General features: G+C 42.0%; 1 protein-coding gene across 2 annotated transcripts in view; it reads left to right on the top strand.

Annotated features, from left to right (window-relative positions):
• SLC12A6 (solute carrier family 12 member 6) overlaps positions 1 to 15,412 on the top strand; it is a 36,816-nt gene that overhangs the window by 20,227 nt on the left and 1,177 nt on the right. For both annotated transcript variants that reach the window (XM_069961546.1, XM_069961547.1), the window contains 14 exons: positions 139 to 237; positions 1,115 to 1,172; positions 1,245 to 1,419; positions 1,572 to 1,690; positions 7,964 to 8,062; positions 9,412 to 9,531; positions 9,948 to 10,052; positions 10,128 to 10,296; positions 11,616 to 11,811; positions 11,941 to 12,110; positions 12,318 to 12,449; positions 12,537 to 12,644; positions 13,203 to 13,387; positions 13,474 to 13,607. In XM_069961546.1, coding sequence (XP_069817647.1) covers positions 139 to 237; positions 1,115 to 1,172; positions 1,245 to 1,419; positions 1,572 to 1,690; positions 7,964 to 8,062; positions 9,412 to 9,531; positions 9,948 to 10,052; positions 10,128 to 10,296; positions 11,616 to 11,811; positions 11,941 to 12,110; positions 12,318 to 12,449; positions 12,537 to 12,644; positions 13,203 to 13,387; positions 13,474 to 13,607 — 1,869 coding nt within the window. The remainder of the gene's footprint in view (positions 1 to 138; positions 238 to 1,114; positions 1,173 to 1,244; positions 1,420 to 1,571; positions 1,691 to 7,963; positions 8,063 to 9,411; positions 9,532 to 9,947; positions 10,053 to 10,127; positions 10,297 to 11,615; positions 11,812 to 11,940; positions 12,111 to 12,317; positions 12,450 to 12,536; positions 12,645 to 13,202; positions 13,388 to 13,473; positions 13,608 to 15,412) is intronic.

Below are 15,412 nucleotides of genomic sequence, written 5' to 3'. Positions count from 1 at the left end.
GGATTACATCCAGCCATAATATCTTTTTGATGTTCAGGTTTAACAACATCTGTTACTTAGAGATGAGAAATATACATGTTATTTCTATTAGAGATGCACATGCTGTGTCCAGCTGCTCATAACGTTGCTTTTCCACAGGAATTATGGCGGGCTCTAATCGTTCTGGGGACCTCAAGGATGCCCAAAAATCCATCCCAATTGGCACAATCCTGGCAATACTTACAACTTCTCTAGTCTGTATCCTGTACTGGTTATTGCTTTATGTTTTTATGTTGACTAATAACTAAAGGTGCCTATATACCTTCAATAACTCGGCTGCAAGCAGCAAGTTGGGCCAACATTGTTATAAAGTGTTTGGGGAGATTTAATATAATTTTGAAAGGCTTTTCCATTTTGAGAATGCCCTGTCATATGTGAGTTTGAGCCTTTGGGATGCGGCTGTGGCTCAGTGGTTGGATTGAGAGATGTCACTGTTGGAGTCTGTGTATAGCCTCAGAAAAGCAGTCCCCGAGAAAATGGCAAATAGGGTTTAAAGTTTCACCAAAATATGTAATAAGAACTGGATCTCAGAGAACAGTGATTGGCTGAGTGGCCTGTCACTTTAGAGACCGGCTTTGAACCTCCAGTGGCGGCTGCAGGACCGGGCAGAAGCCAGGAGGATGCCAAGGAGCAGGTGGAAGCACTGGGGAGCATGGACAGGTATGTATGAACTTATTTTTTTTTAACACATTTATCAGCAGCCAGCCACATATTGCTATTACATGTAGTGATGCTCAGTCGGCATCCAATGATATTAGGTCAGGACCAAAAGACACCATCAGCGGATGATAATTGTCATTGCCATTGCCATTGCCATTGTCATTACATGGAGCCATAATCTGCTCAATTTTGCAGACTATCGCTCTATGTAATAAAGTCAACGTTATTATAGCTGTGTGTAATAGGGCCCTTGCCTAGGTTGATCACATGAGCCCAGGTGTGACTGAAATCCAGGGTCCCACTACAATACCCAGGATTGGAGATTTAGGTGGTCAGTATGTCTTCTATGTAAAACATGTGCTCCTGTATAAAACATACATTTTTCTGTTACTTCCTCTAACTGAATGAATTTTAGATTTGAGTAACGTCATTCTATTTGGAGCCTGCATTGAAGGAGTGGTCCTCAGAGATAAGTGAGTATGATGTACCCAGCGGCTCAGGTGACTGGTTTGGACAGAGTGACAGTCTGGTCCTGTCTCTTACAGGTTTGGAGATGCAGTGAAGGGAACTCTTGTGGTAGGAGCGCTCTCTTGGCCATCACCTTGGGTCATTGTGATTGGATCTTTTTTCTCCACCTGTGGAGCTGGACTGCAGAGTCTGACAGGGGCCCCTAGACTGTTGCAGGCTATAGCTAAGGATGGAATTATCCCCTTTCTGCGGGTGAGTGTTGATAAAGCTCCTGACATTAAATGTGTCGATTGTGACTGTGCCTTGTTTTGTGTGTGTGACAAATATACATACACAACTTTACAAAAGTGATCAAGAACAACACTGAATATACATAAACTTTCTTTTTCTCCTCGATTCAAAAGGTGTTTGGACATGGAAAAAGTAACGGAGAGCCTACTTGGGCATTGCTCCTCACTGCGGTGATTGCAGAGTTGGGAATCCTCATTGCCTCTTTGGATCTGGTAGCACCAATCTTATCAATGTATGTATTAGCTTCCTAGTGACGTTTACATCATCTAACTTTATTTATTAACAGAATCTTTCCACCAAAACATGTCGGCTTATCCTCCAGAGAATTATAATACCATCCTGCCAGTCACAGGGGCAGTGCGACGTGCCATTGGACAATGTCATTGGACAATGTCAAGGACACAGTGCGGACATTTTGCGAGCAGGCGCTCAGTGCAAGGAGTGGTGACAGTCTGTTTCACGCTCTAACGTGCTTCTACGGACGGTCCGTAGAAGCGCGTTAGAGCGTGAAACAGACTGTCACCACTCCTTGCACTGAGCGCCTGCTCGCAAAATGTCCGCACTGTGTCCTTGCTTTTAAGTGAAATAAAACAGCAGAAGACTTCTTGGGTGAGTGCAACTGGCTATTCTTTCTTCCGTCTTTGGATTTGATATTGCTGTTCTCAGTGAGCACCCCCTAGTCCAGCCATTTTCCCGACTGACTATATACATATTTTTCAGAAACATTCACGTCTAACCCTATAGTGCCGCCAGCCTTTCTCTATATATATGCTCATTGGACAATGTCATTGTGTAGGGACACGCCCCAAGTGCCAAATTTCTAGGCAGAATAACACAATACAGAAGTCTAAGAAAAGCCCCTACAGAAATGTTAACATATGGGGAATTCAAGTGTTTATTGAAACAGACACGTGGACCCTGTTTTTCTTTTATAGAAGTGAATGGAAACAGGACAGGCATACTGCTGAAATGTATTTTTTTTAATCTTGAAAAACTCCATTTTTAACGGGTTTAATATATGGTTTATGGTTATGTAGCTAAATATAAATGTCCTATATATCTGGTTATTTCAGGTTTTTTTTTTATCTCCTTTTAGCTTCTTCAGCAATTTTCAGCACAGCACATTGTGTGGTTCATTTTAGGATGTTGCAGTAATATTCGGGTACTCTGACTGCAGTTTTTTATCATATATAATCACATAAACATAGATAATGGTATAAATTATTCCGATTTTACAATATTTTTTTTTAGATATCACCTCTTTGTCAGTATCTCTGCTTACCACCCATGAAACAGACTCATTTACATTAAAGCTATCATTAAAGCTATATTAGAATCAATGGAGCCACGTCATAGAGGGATGGGGGTTTGCTCCCACTGAGGGCGGGCCAGTGGTTAAGCCCCGGGCCGGTGCACAGTAATAGACTGGCGCCATGTGCAGGAACTGGGCCATGGTTAAAAAAAAAAAAAAAAAGACTGCAGCACTGGCTTCCCCACTCCTGCGCCGGTCTATTCATGTGCAACACTTAAAGCAAATGTACCTGATGGTACATTCGCTTTAAGTATTTAGAACTTCTAGAGAAAAGTTGGCAAGACCAGCCAACTATCTTATGTGTATGGGGGGCCTCCAAACACCCCTGCTATAGATAATATTATCTAGTTATCTAGGAGATAATTCTCCTCCAAATTATGTACTCTTGGGCCAAGATCATGGGACCGTGATCCGCTGACATGCATATTACCGGGTGATGGTGGTCTTTCAACAGGTTGAAAAATCACGATAATGACAGCGCCGGTTTGCTGCACGTCACTTCGTGCAATTGGAGCAGCAGACCTCTGCTGATCACAGTGGGAGGATCCAAGGATTGACCAGGCAGCCTCCCCCGCTCCACCCACCTGTCTCTGCATGTAATAGCACAGACAACAAGTGGGTCGGCGCTCACTTCCTCCTCTAGATCAGTGATTTTCAACCAGTGTGCCGAGGCACACTAGTGTGCCGCGACACATGGTCGGGTGTGCTGCGGGGAAAGTTCCTCAAACTATGGTGCCCCTGCAGATTGCCCTGCTGCTGCTGACCGCCTCACCTACTGGCCGCGCGGTGCGCTGCGGCAGGCCGTGATGCATGCATCCAATCAACGTGTGTGCTACGGCCCGCCGCAGTGCACCACGCTCCCGGTCTTCGCTGATTGGAGGAGCACGTCCGGGCCCTATGGGCGGCCAGTAGGTGAGGCGGACAGCAGCGGCGACCATCTTGGAGGAGGTGAGGAGGAAGGGGGGGAGACAAACCTGGGGATGGGGGAGAGAAACATGGGGATGGGGGTGAGAAACAGGAGAAAACAATGGGGGAGAGAAACATGGGGATGGGGGAGAGAAGCAGGGGGGAGAAACAGGGGGAGAGACAGGGAGAGAAGCATGGGGGAGAGAAACCTGGGGATGGGGGAGAGAAACATGGGGATGGGGGAGAAACAGGGGAGAGAAGCAGGGGGGAGAGAAACATGGGGATGGGGGAAAGAAACAGCGGAGAGAAGCAGGGGGGAGAGAAACCTGGGGATGGGGGAAAGAAACAGCGGAGAGAAGCAGGGGGGAGAGAAGTATGGTGGAGAGAAGCACAGGAGAGAAGCACGGGGGAGAAGTATGGTAGAGAGAAGCACAGGTGGGAGAAAAAAAAAAACAGGCCCAGGTTTCACACTGAGTGAGTATAAATACAGTTAGAGGAAATTTAGATTTTTTGGGGCAGAAAAATTTTGTTGAGTCAGGGAAACCTAATAAAACTCTGGGAGACGTAGTGAGGGCCCAGGACTCTAGACCTGAGATCCCGGCTATTAGGAATGAGAGGGGAGAATTGGTGCTGGGCACCTCATCCGTGTCCCAGGTCCTGGAAAGATATTTTGAGGGGCTATATACCAGTCAAAGTCATCCTGAGTCGGAGTTGATTTCTCAGTTTCTAGAGGATCTGAATCTTCCAAAGGTCTCAGAGGAACAAAAAACAGAGCTGGATTCTTCTATTACAGAATCCGAGATAGAATGTGCCCTGAGATCGTTGGGGAAAAATTCTGCCCCTGGCCCTGATGGTATTCCATTTGCAGTGTACAAGAAATATAAAAAAGCTTTCTTGCCCATAATGTATGAGATGATTAAAGAATCCTGTATACTAGGTGAACTACCCCCTTCAATGTATGAAGCTACGATTATAGTTTTACCAAAAAAAGGGAAAGACCCTCTTGATGTAGGATCATATAGGCCGATCTCGTTATTAAATACGGATGCTAAAATTTTTGCAAAAGTAATTGTTCAAAGGCTCATAGATTTAATGCCGGTATTGATTAGTGAAGATCAGAGGGGATTCATAGCTGGCAGATCAGTATTCTCCAATATAGAGGAGACATTTGCTAATATTCAGATGACTGGGGGGATTCCCCGCTCCATCCTGTCGATAGATGCTGTTAAAGCGTTCGACAGGGTGGAGTGGGGGTTATTGTGGGAAGCCCTTAGGGCGTTTGGTTTGGGGGAGGGAATCTGTCGGTATAGAAAAATGTTGTATTTAAAGCCTGTAGCGAGCATATTGGTGAACGGGGTAGTCTCGGAGGCATTTTGCCTAAATAGAGGTACTAGACAAGGCTGTCCCCTTTCGCCAGTCCTGTTCGCTCTTTACATAGAACCCCTTTCCCAGTTATTAAAAAAAGATCAAAGGATAAAGGGTTTTGGGCTAAAGGGCAGAGATAGTAAAGTGATTATGTATGCCGATGATGTGCTGATGTTCATCCGGGACCCAGGTACGGGCCTGCCAGCCGCGATGGAACAATTCACATTATTTGGCTCCTACTCAGGGTTTCAGATTAATTGGTCCAAATCAACATTGTTAGAACTTGATCACCCTCAAATGGAAACAGCAGAGAATCTAGAGCTTCAGAGACGGGTGGACTTTATAGAGTATTTGGGAGTAAAAGTTTCTGCAAAACTGGAAAGATATTCCATGTTAAACCTTAAGCCTTATTTGCATAGATTGGAGGGAAAGATCAAGGTTTGGCTTAGACTACCGCTGTCTATGACTGATAGGATAGCCCTGGTGAAAATGGTGGTTCAGCCACAAGTACTTTATTTTCTTAAGGCGGCACCGGCCTGGATCCCGGATGGGTATTTTGTGCGTCTTGAAGTGTTGCTAGGTAAACTGATTTGGGGAGGTAAGAGATGCAGACTTAGGTATCATACTTTTACTCTTCCATCCGATATGGGGGGTTGGTCTTTGCCAGATTTTCGTTTCTATTTTTTTATGTATAAAATTCTTCCGATTAGATGTAATGATAATGTACACTGGAGAGAGGTGGTTTTTAGGATTGAAAATTTGAATTATCAATCGTTGTTTGAATTTTTGGAATCTCATAGGTGGTCTCTTCCCACATATAAAGATTGGAAGATGGTGTGAATGTGGGGGAAAGTATGGGGAAAAATTAAGAAATCTTTGGGTATTATAGGGTACACATCTTATACACCCCTGTGGGGGAATTTACAGTTGACACAATTGGATACGATCAGTGATCATGGTTTTTGGTACACTCACGGGATCACTCGTGTGGAGCATATATTTAGGGCTGGGTATTTGAAGACCTTTGAGGAAATTAAAATAGAATTTGCACTACACTAATCTCATTGGTTAAGATTTAGGCAATTATTTCACGCAATGAAAACCCAGATGGGTGGGAGTAGGGCTAAGTTTCATATTTTTAGTTTTATGGAGACAGTAGAAGAAATGCACGGTAATAAGAAAGGGGAACTGAAGAGACTATATATGATTTTCACAGAAAATTTAGACGCAGATTGGTTTATTAGTAGTAAGAAAAGAACAGAATGGGAAGAAGAAGTAGGAGAGGTGACAGAAGTAGAGTGGGATAATATCCTAGGTAATGTTAGGAAGTGTAGTTTGAATAAAAACCATCAGATGGTCCAGTTTAAAATCTTACATCGTTTACATTATCATCTGACCTTTTTACGTAAGGTTGGGGTTAGATTGGATGACACATGTCCTAAATGTGGCCAGGCTGGTGCAAATTATATCCACATGTTATGGAGGTGCAATGTAATACAGGTCTTCTGGTGGAAGGTTGTGAACTGTATGGTTGAGAAAATGGAGATTGTGGTACCATATTGTGCGAAATATATTATACTTGGCTGCTCGGTGGGCTTGGAAAGCCATCAGACCTTTGTACTTAAAGCTTTGCTTTTAGCCAGGATAGTAATTCTGAGGGCTTGGCTGGACCCCAATCCCCCTGGGTTTGAATGGTGGTTTAACCTTATGGGGAAAATACAAAAGTATGAAAAAATATTAGCTGGGGCAAGGGATAAACCCAGGAAAAAATATTTGAAAACCTGGGGGAAATGGTCTGAGGATTAAAGGAGTTGTATGTTTTTTTTTTTTCCCTCTCTCGCCAGGGTGGGGGGGATTTATAGTACTTTGGATTAGTAGGTATTTGTACTCCCTGCGAGGAGAACTATTTGTATTGTCTTTTTATGGAAAATAAAATAAAAATAATATAAAAAAAAAAGAATCTATATTATTAACTATATGTATAATATGTACTGTTCTAGTGTCATTTTGGTTGGTGGTGTGCCCCGGGATTTTTTAAGTATAAAAAGTGTGCCGCGGCTCAAAAAAGGTTGAAAATCACTGCTCTAGATCATGCCGTGTAATATGGAGTCAAAGAAGTTTTCCCAAACTCCTGAACTGCAGCAACCTGGAATATTGAATCACTCCCTCTCCCATTCCTATCACTGCTTGACTGACATTAAGTCCTAAGCAGGGGTAGGGATGTGAGGGGGAGTAAGGAGGCATTACAGCCCTCAGCAGTTTAGGAGCTTGAAAATTCCTCTCTGACACTTTGCACTGGAGAAAAGAGGTACTTTTTACTTTCTGGAAACACAGCTGGATATATGAAAAGTACTAACAGCTATCTATCAATGTCAGAAGTTTGGAACCTGAATTGCAGCTGACAAATTCCCTTTAAAAATCATCATCTGTTGGCTGTATATCTTCCTATGTAAAATAACATGTGCGGCCGATCGCTGCTTTAGGCAAAGGATGGCTGATTACCGAATCATGTTATAGGCTCAGTAAACAAGCGCCAATCAGCAAGATCGGCTCTTGTTTACTGTGCACGTTGGACCCTGTAATACGACCCTCAGCTTGCAGAGGATAACCTTCCTTGAAAGTATAAAACTGCAGATATGTGAGGTTCCTGTTCAGTGACAACAAGCAGACATACTGAAAATAGTGAAGAATAAAAATGCTAAATATTTTAGTTTTAGTATGAAATAACCTCCTTAAATTTTAATTGCAATTCTAAATCATTCTTGATTCTTGTTGTTGAGATTTAGTTTTTTTTTAGCAGTGTAATCCAGCAGTAGTTCTAGTCTGTGAAAGTGATTTAGTTCTTTATTGGATACAGAGACCACAGCCTATAGCTGTATAGTTGATACTGACCATACTATTGTCCACTCTTCTCTCTTATAGGTTTTTCCTTATGTGTTACCTTTTTGTAAACTTGGCTTGTGGATTACAGACCCTGCTTCGATCTCCAAATTGGCGGCCCCGCTTTCAGTATTACCACTGGTAGGTTTTTACACCAACTTACTGGTGTTACCAATTACACGACCATATATGAGGCCGAGAATGGCCGAAAATGATCAGCGAGATTGGGTCTCGCTTGCAGTGCCCTTACAAGGAGCAAGTAATTGTGCAGCTGGGCCGCATGAACAATTGCTGTATCATCTGTGCCATATAAATACACATTGGCTGCATATCTCCTGTTTACACAGAGAGGTGTGCGGCCGATAACAATTATTTTACTGGGTGATTTTACTGGGCTTGCTCGTCGGCTCATAGCTGGCCCTTTTACATGGGCCAATTATCTGGTGAATGAGCATTCCAAGGGATGCAAAAGGGCCTTTAGTTGTCGTGTACTGTACAACTTAGAGCTACATTGCAACATAGGTTGTGTGCCACCAGTTTGCATCTAGGTGGTGCAACCAAAATATTTATTTGATTTAAAGGGGTTGTCCACTTTAATTTAAAGGAGAAAAAATGGTGCAACTCACAGATCGAGATATAGAGGGTCGAGGTTAACTTAGAACAGTCCTACCTCTCTGGACTGGGTAAATGCAAAAAAAAAACAATAGTGTCCACAAGATGACCGACATGGAGGAGCATGTGACCAAGCCTCGCCCCTAATGTCCACCACTGAGCCTGTATAGAGGACACGGAGGGCAGGACATGGTCACATGCTCCTCTATGTCGGCCATCTTATGGACAGAATCACCACAGAGCAGCACAGCCTGGAGGTGGGGAGTCTAATTTTACCTCTATGTGGTATGCAGGGCACTGCTGTCAGCAAGTACATAGAGTACAGTTACTAATACTGTACACTGAACTATTTTTCTATAAAGTGGCCAACCCCTTTAACTAGGAGTTGCTGTCATACATCTTTCCTACAGTTGTGAAGAAATCAGATAAATTGCAAAGAAGTTGTAAGCAGGTCGTAGTCACGCACAACTTACCTTGAGGTCAATGCTGGCAAAGTTCCTTGCAACATTGTTTTGTGACAGTTCTGGTCATGGTCGCAGCAGTCTGAAGGATTACAATGTGACCAATGGATAATTCACAATGTTATTTTTTATGTAAAGTAACCATAGACGCCATGTAGCCTTAGCCTCAAATAATTATTCTCTATTTCTTTTTAAAGCTTATATAGAATTGCATATTGGTGCATCCTATCCATGTGCACTTGGTGTATTACTTAATGCTGACACTAAATTGTTGTCCACATTGGCTGATTTTTATAGATACCATTTACAAACTGGTGTGTTGGGTTCTCTATATAACCTTTCGAAGTTATTACCATTCATTAATACTAATAAAATTCTTTCACATTGCATTATTATGTGATATTTTTTTACCTTTAGGACCCTATCTTTCCTGGGTATGGCCCTCTGTCTGGCTCTGATGTTCATCTCCTCCTGGTATTATGCCATTGTCTCCATGGTGATTGCAGGAATGATCTATAAGTACATAGAGTATCATGGGTAGGTAGATACTCTGCTGTAGACTTTTTTCCGCTAAAAATGTTCTCTTCTTCATCCTTACACTGGGTTCACACTACGTATATTTCAGGCAGTATTTGGTCCTCATGGCAACCAAAACCAGGAGTGGATTGAAAGCACAGAAAGACTCTGTTCACATAATGTTGTAATTAAGTGCATGGCCGCCATTTAATGGCAAATATTTGCTGTTATCTTAAAACAACGGCTGTTGTATTGAAATAATGACTGTTATTTACCGTTATATGGCGGCCATCCACTCAATTTCAACATTTCTGTGTTTTTAATCCACTCCTGGTTTTGGTTGCTATGAGGACCTGACATGAGGACCAAATACTGCCTGAAATATACGTAGCGTGAACCCATCCTTACACTGTATACCTCTTACTCCTTGTGTATAGAGCAGAGAAAGAATGGGGAGATGGGATACGAGGTCTTTCTCTCAGCGCGGCCCGTTTTGCTCTACTGCGACTGGAGGAAGGACCACCGCACACTAAAAACTGGAGGTAGCTATATAGTAGCAAAGTGTGTGCGTACATGTATCTTACTTTTATTTCAACAGCATTTTTTTCTCACTCTAGACCCCAGCTCCTTGTTTTAGTAAAACTAGACTCCGATCTCCATGTTTCACAACCACGTCTGCTCTCATTTGCCTCTCAGCTAAAGGCTGGGAAAGGTTTAACAATTGTCGGATCTGTTTTGCTTGGTGATTACTTGGAGAACTATGCTGAAGCGCTGGCAGCCGAGCAGGTATGATAACTACTCCAGCTCTATAATTTACATCTTGGGGTTTACAGCATGCTTCCATGTGTTTACTTTTTTATGTGTGGAAAATCGGTGTAAATTTCTCTGAGGCTCCCTCAGGCCACATGGGCTACTTTTTTTAAGGATTCCTTCACGCATGATTTTTGCATAGTGTTTTTTTTTGTTTTTTTTTTCTGCCTAAAAAAAAAAAAAAAGCCGCCAGAAAAGGCATCTTTTGTTTTATTGGCAATTTTTTTATTCCAAGATACTGTGTATGTGTGGGTTTTTGTTTTTCCTGGCTTTTTCACCTGTATTTTTCTCACTACTAGTTGTGATTCTTTGATCAGGTGATTCAAGAATTTCTATTGAAGAATGTATGTGAGGAATAAACACCAGAAAAAGAAAACAAGCACAATCACACTTTTTTTTTAAAACCTATAGAGGTCTTTGGGCCATTTTATGTCCCTTAAAAATAACCCCCCCACCAAAAAAAATTAGTGTGCACTTAGCTGTAGGTGACAGCCACCCATGGCTTATGTACTGTGGACTTTCTAAAGACCAAGTGAGGGATTTGTTAAGCCTGCACAGGCATGCGGAAATTGTAGTTAAAAATCTATGTCCACTTCAAACTGGTGTAGATTTCAGTAAGGGTGCACAAGCACCTTGGATGCACCAGAGGATGCAGAGGATTAGTTAGGGCAAGCATGATACATGATCTTAATAAATCCACCCCATTTGTCTTCAGCTCTACAATGAAAGCTAAGCTTGAAGTAGAAATTTTTAAGTAGAGATAAGTAAACTTTGAACATACTCAGTTTGGCCCAAGCCCGAATGATCGGCATTTTATTACTGGTTGCTAAAGAAGTTGGATGCAGCCCTAGGAAGCCCTTGAAAACATGGATAGAGCCATGTTTTCCAGGCAACCTTAGTGCTGCAGTTATCTTCTTCAGCCACTGCTAATCAAATGCCGATCATTCGGGCTCAGGGGAAAATGCTCATCTCTATTTGTTAGGTATCTTTTACATGACCCATGGGTAGCAAGCAACTGTTTCCACCAGTCAAGCTGTTACCATATACTCGCTTCCCTAAGCGACATAAAATAATTGATAGATTTTCATTTCAAGTCCATTCACAAATCACTGGTATCTTAGAGGCAAGATCATGAAGAATTTAGTAGTAGACTGTAATCAGTGGAATTACTCTGCTATACAAAAGGTGATCTATCCGAGATACTTGGGGAAGGTGAAAAATACAACACCTTAGGGACAAGTTGCACATATATAATTATAATATATAGCTTACTATATCATTATCTTTCATTACAGGCGTTGAAGCAGCTGATGGAGCAGGAAAGAGTGAAAGGCTTCTGCCAGGTGGTGGTAGCGCAGAAGAAAAAAGAAGGCCTATCCCACCTTATTCAGTCTTGTGGTCTTGGAGGAATGAGACACAACACTGTAATCATGGGCTGGCCGAGTGGCTGGAGACAGAGTGATGACTCTCGGGCTTGGAAGACCTTCATAAGTAAGAATCTGTGTACATTTTGTTCCCAATTACTATTAATATAGAAGTAATTTTTTGGGCTTTGAAATCTTGTTTGTGACTCTACTCTTGTGAATTCCTCATTTTCACACCTTCTGTTTTTGCTTCCAGCCACTGTGCGTATCTGTACAGCTGCCCGCCAAGCTCTGCTTGTGGCTAAAAACATATCTTTATTTCCCGGATCTCGAGAGACTCTAGCAGAGGGTAACATAGATGTGTGGTGGGTTGTACATGATGGAGGCATGCTGATGCTGCTACCTTTCCTCTTGAAACAACACAAGGTACAATTGGGACCAGCTTTCGCTTTTCGCATCTCTTTTTAGAACAATACAAACGTTTACCATCCACCTGTGTTTTGTATTTGCACTGTAAACAAGCTGCACATGGTTTACTTCACAAGATAGGATCACCTCATATCATCAGAAGGTATTTACTTTAATAACTTATCAATTCTCACCTTTTGCATTTCTGCCCTATGTCCTCACCAGGTGTGGCGCAAATGCAAGATGCGTATCTTCACTGTAGCCCAAATGGAAGATAACAGCATTCAGATGAAGAAAGATTTGGCCACTTTTCTCTACCACCTACGTATTCAGGCTGATGTCGAGGTAGTGGAAATGGTAAGAAAATAAAACAAAAACTAAACATAATCTAATAGCCGGAAACCTACAATTGTCTAATCTGATTGAATCCTCTGCATTACACAGCACGACAGCGACATTTCAGCCTATACATATGAGCGGACACTTATGATGGAGCAAAGATCACAGATGTTACGGCAAATGCGACTATCAAAGACGGATAGAGAACGAGAGGTGGGAATGTTCTCCAGCTTTGTCATGTCCTCCGCTTCTTTATTTTATCCTGGCCAGATCTTTGTAATGCAGTTTAGATTTTCACATCCTGATCACATTTGTGAAGGAAATGTAAAAATGATCATGAAATATAATATCTGTGAAGTGTTAAATCTGTTGGCCAAGCAGCCAAGAATCATATCTGCTGGAGTGGAAGAAAGATAAGAGCAAAAAGAATGAAATTATAACAGCAATGTAATTCTATGGAAGCAAATGTAGTTGTTGTAACAATCTCCTGCAGAGTGCTATTGTGCATCCTAACCCTGACATTATGTGATCATTTATAGCATTTAGAAGTGTTACAAGCCAAATGGTAAAAACAAACTATATGAGTATGCATTGTCCAGGTCTGCTATCACACAGGGCTTGTCTTATTCTGTTTTGGGTGGTGGAATAGTAAAATGCATGTTGAGATATTGTTTGATTATGGTCAGTAATGGTCTTACAGGTCTGCTAGAAATTAAACAATACAGGAGTGTGTAATAAAGAAATCCTAAGACTTCTCTCTAATGCTTTTAGGCTCAGTTAGTAAAGGACAGGAATTCCATGCTACGTCTGACTAGCGTGGGCTCTGACGATGATGACGAAACGGATGCTGCCCCAGACAGAGTACATATGACATGGACCAAGGATAAACACCTATCTGTACGTGTAGCCCAAAGCAAGCATATGCCCAGTTTCCAAGAGTTACTCAGCATGCGCCCGTAAGAGCCTGAATATACAAGTGTATCGATACATCTTTCTTTGTGGATTTGCACTTTCCATTGATACCTTCTGTTGTTCTCTCCAGGGATCAGTCGAATGTCCGGCGCATGCACACAGCTGTGAAACTAAATGAGGTCATTGTCAACAAATCTCATGATGCTAAACTGGTGCTGCTGAATATGCCCGGACCCCCGCGTAACGCTCAGGGCGATGAAAATTGTATCCTTTTCTACATGGAAGTATGTATACAGTAGACCAGTGATGGTGAATAGAGATGAGAGGATTTACAGTAATACCGAAGCAAAGCACTTTGTATCTTTGCAGTCCGCTCATCAGCCAGCTGCCTTATAACTGACTGATGCTCCGTGCCTCTCCTCCCCGGGTGCTGAAAAAAGCTGGATCCAGTCCTAGGGAAACTACAATTCTCATCATATCTGGGCAGCCAAAGCCATATCTTTGGCTGTGCAGGCATGTTGGGTATTGTAGTTTTTCAAGCAGCTCGAGTGCCAAAGGTTCACCATCACTACCATAGGCAATATAGGTGTTATATAGAAACATCATGGCTCGCAGAAAGTGGTGCAATTGCACAAAGCAGCAAAGGTTCATGTTTTTATTTTCTTTTATTTATGCAATTTTTCAATACATAACAAACCAGAACCAGACAACGAAACAATTAGAAAATGCACAGACATTAGGTTACATAAAAGTAGACTAGCCAGTAGAGCTCATGTTTTTATTTTCTACCTGGAACTGTAAGAACCTCCTGGATCCTGTGAGAATCACTTCTAATTTTGCAGGCTATACTTCTCTTTATTAATTCATACTAGGTCAAGAATTTAGCCAGGACAGTTAAAATGTATACAAATAAGGGTCACATAACGCCAGACATAGTCCATGGACAAATGTGTCACTGTTCCTTGCAATAGAAAAAAAAACGTATTGAACTGTACTGTAGCCCTTTATCAGAGCTCGGAGATGTGCTATATAAGTATGGAACATGGTGTTCTAAGCAGGGCACCACTAAAAATAATGATAATTGCAAAGCTTCTTAGTCCTGATTGGCAGTCAGTAGGGTGATCTTCTGATATAGCTATATAACGGAGTTCAAGAGTCCACCTTGGAGGGCCAGGAAGGAATACACAGAAACTTATTTTTGATCTTTGCAACTGATTTTGTGCCTATTTATTTATAGACAAGTAGAAGTATCACCGACATTTGGTTATTATACATTTTAATACTAAGACCTCTTTTAAAGTGTTTTTGGTGCAATATGCAAATAGGCTAGTTAGGAGCACCCCCCTCGGCAGCCTACTTCAGTTACACCTGCCTATGCATATTAATGTATGCATAATCAGGCCTTTCTTTGACAAGTAAGCACGGAAACAGCACCCTGTCTCTGTACAGGCGCTATTTCTGCGCATGCGTGTCAAAGACCGGCCTGATTATGCATACACAAATATGTATGCTACGGTAGGTGTCACCGAAGGAGGCCAAGGAATGCCTCCAGTGCAAAGTTCTTTAAAATGGTGGGGCACTAGAAAGATGAGGTACGCAGCCGAAGGGGAATATCAGCAGGTTATATAGATTTGTAATTTACTTCTATTTAAAAATCTCAAGTTTTCCAGTACTTATCAGCTGCAGGAAATGTTTTATTTTCAGTCTGACACAATGCTCTCTGCTGACATCTTTGTCCGAGACAGGAACTGTCCAGAGCAGTAGTACATTTCTATAGAAAACCTCTCCTGCTTTGGACAGTTCCTGTCTTGGACAGAGGTGGCAGCAGAGAGCACGGTGTCAGATTGAAAAGAAAACATTTCCTGCAGTACATACACCAGCTCATATGTACTGGAAGACATGAGATTTTTTTAAATAGAAGTCAATTACAAATCTATATAACTTTCTGGCAACAGTTGATTTAAAAGAAAAAGATTTTTGCTGGATAACCCCTTTAAATGGCTCACAGAAACAGGCTAAACATAGACCTACTACAGTCTATACTCAGCCTGTTTGTGTGAGCCATTTAA

Source organism: Dendropsophus ebraccatus, chromosome 3, assembly GCF_027789765.1.
Source record: "Dendropsophus ebraccatus isolate aDenEbr1 chromosome 3, aDenEbr1.pat, whole genome shotgun sequence".
In the NCBI taxonomy this organism is placed as follows: Eukaryota; Metazoa; Chordata; class Amphibia; order Anura; family Hylidae; genus Dendropsophus; species Dendropsophus ebraccatus.
The sequence above is the reverse complement of the archived record's forward strand: the minus strand, read 5'-3'. Positions and strand labels throughout refer to the sequence as shown.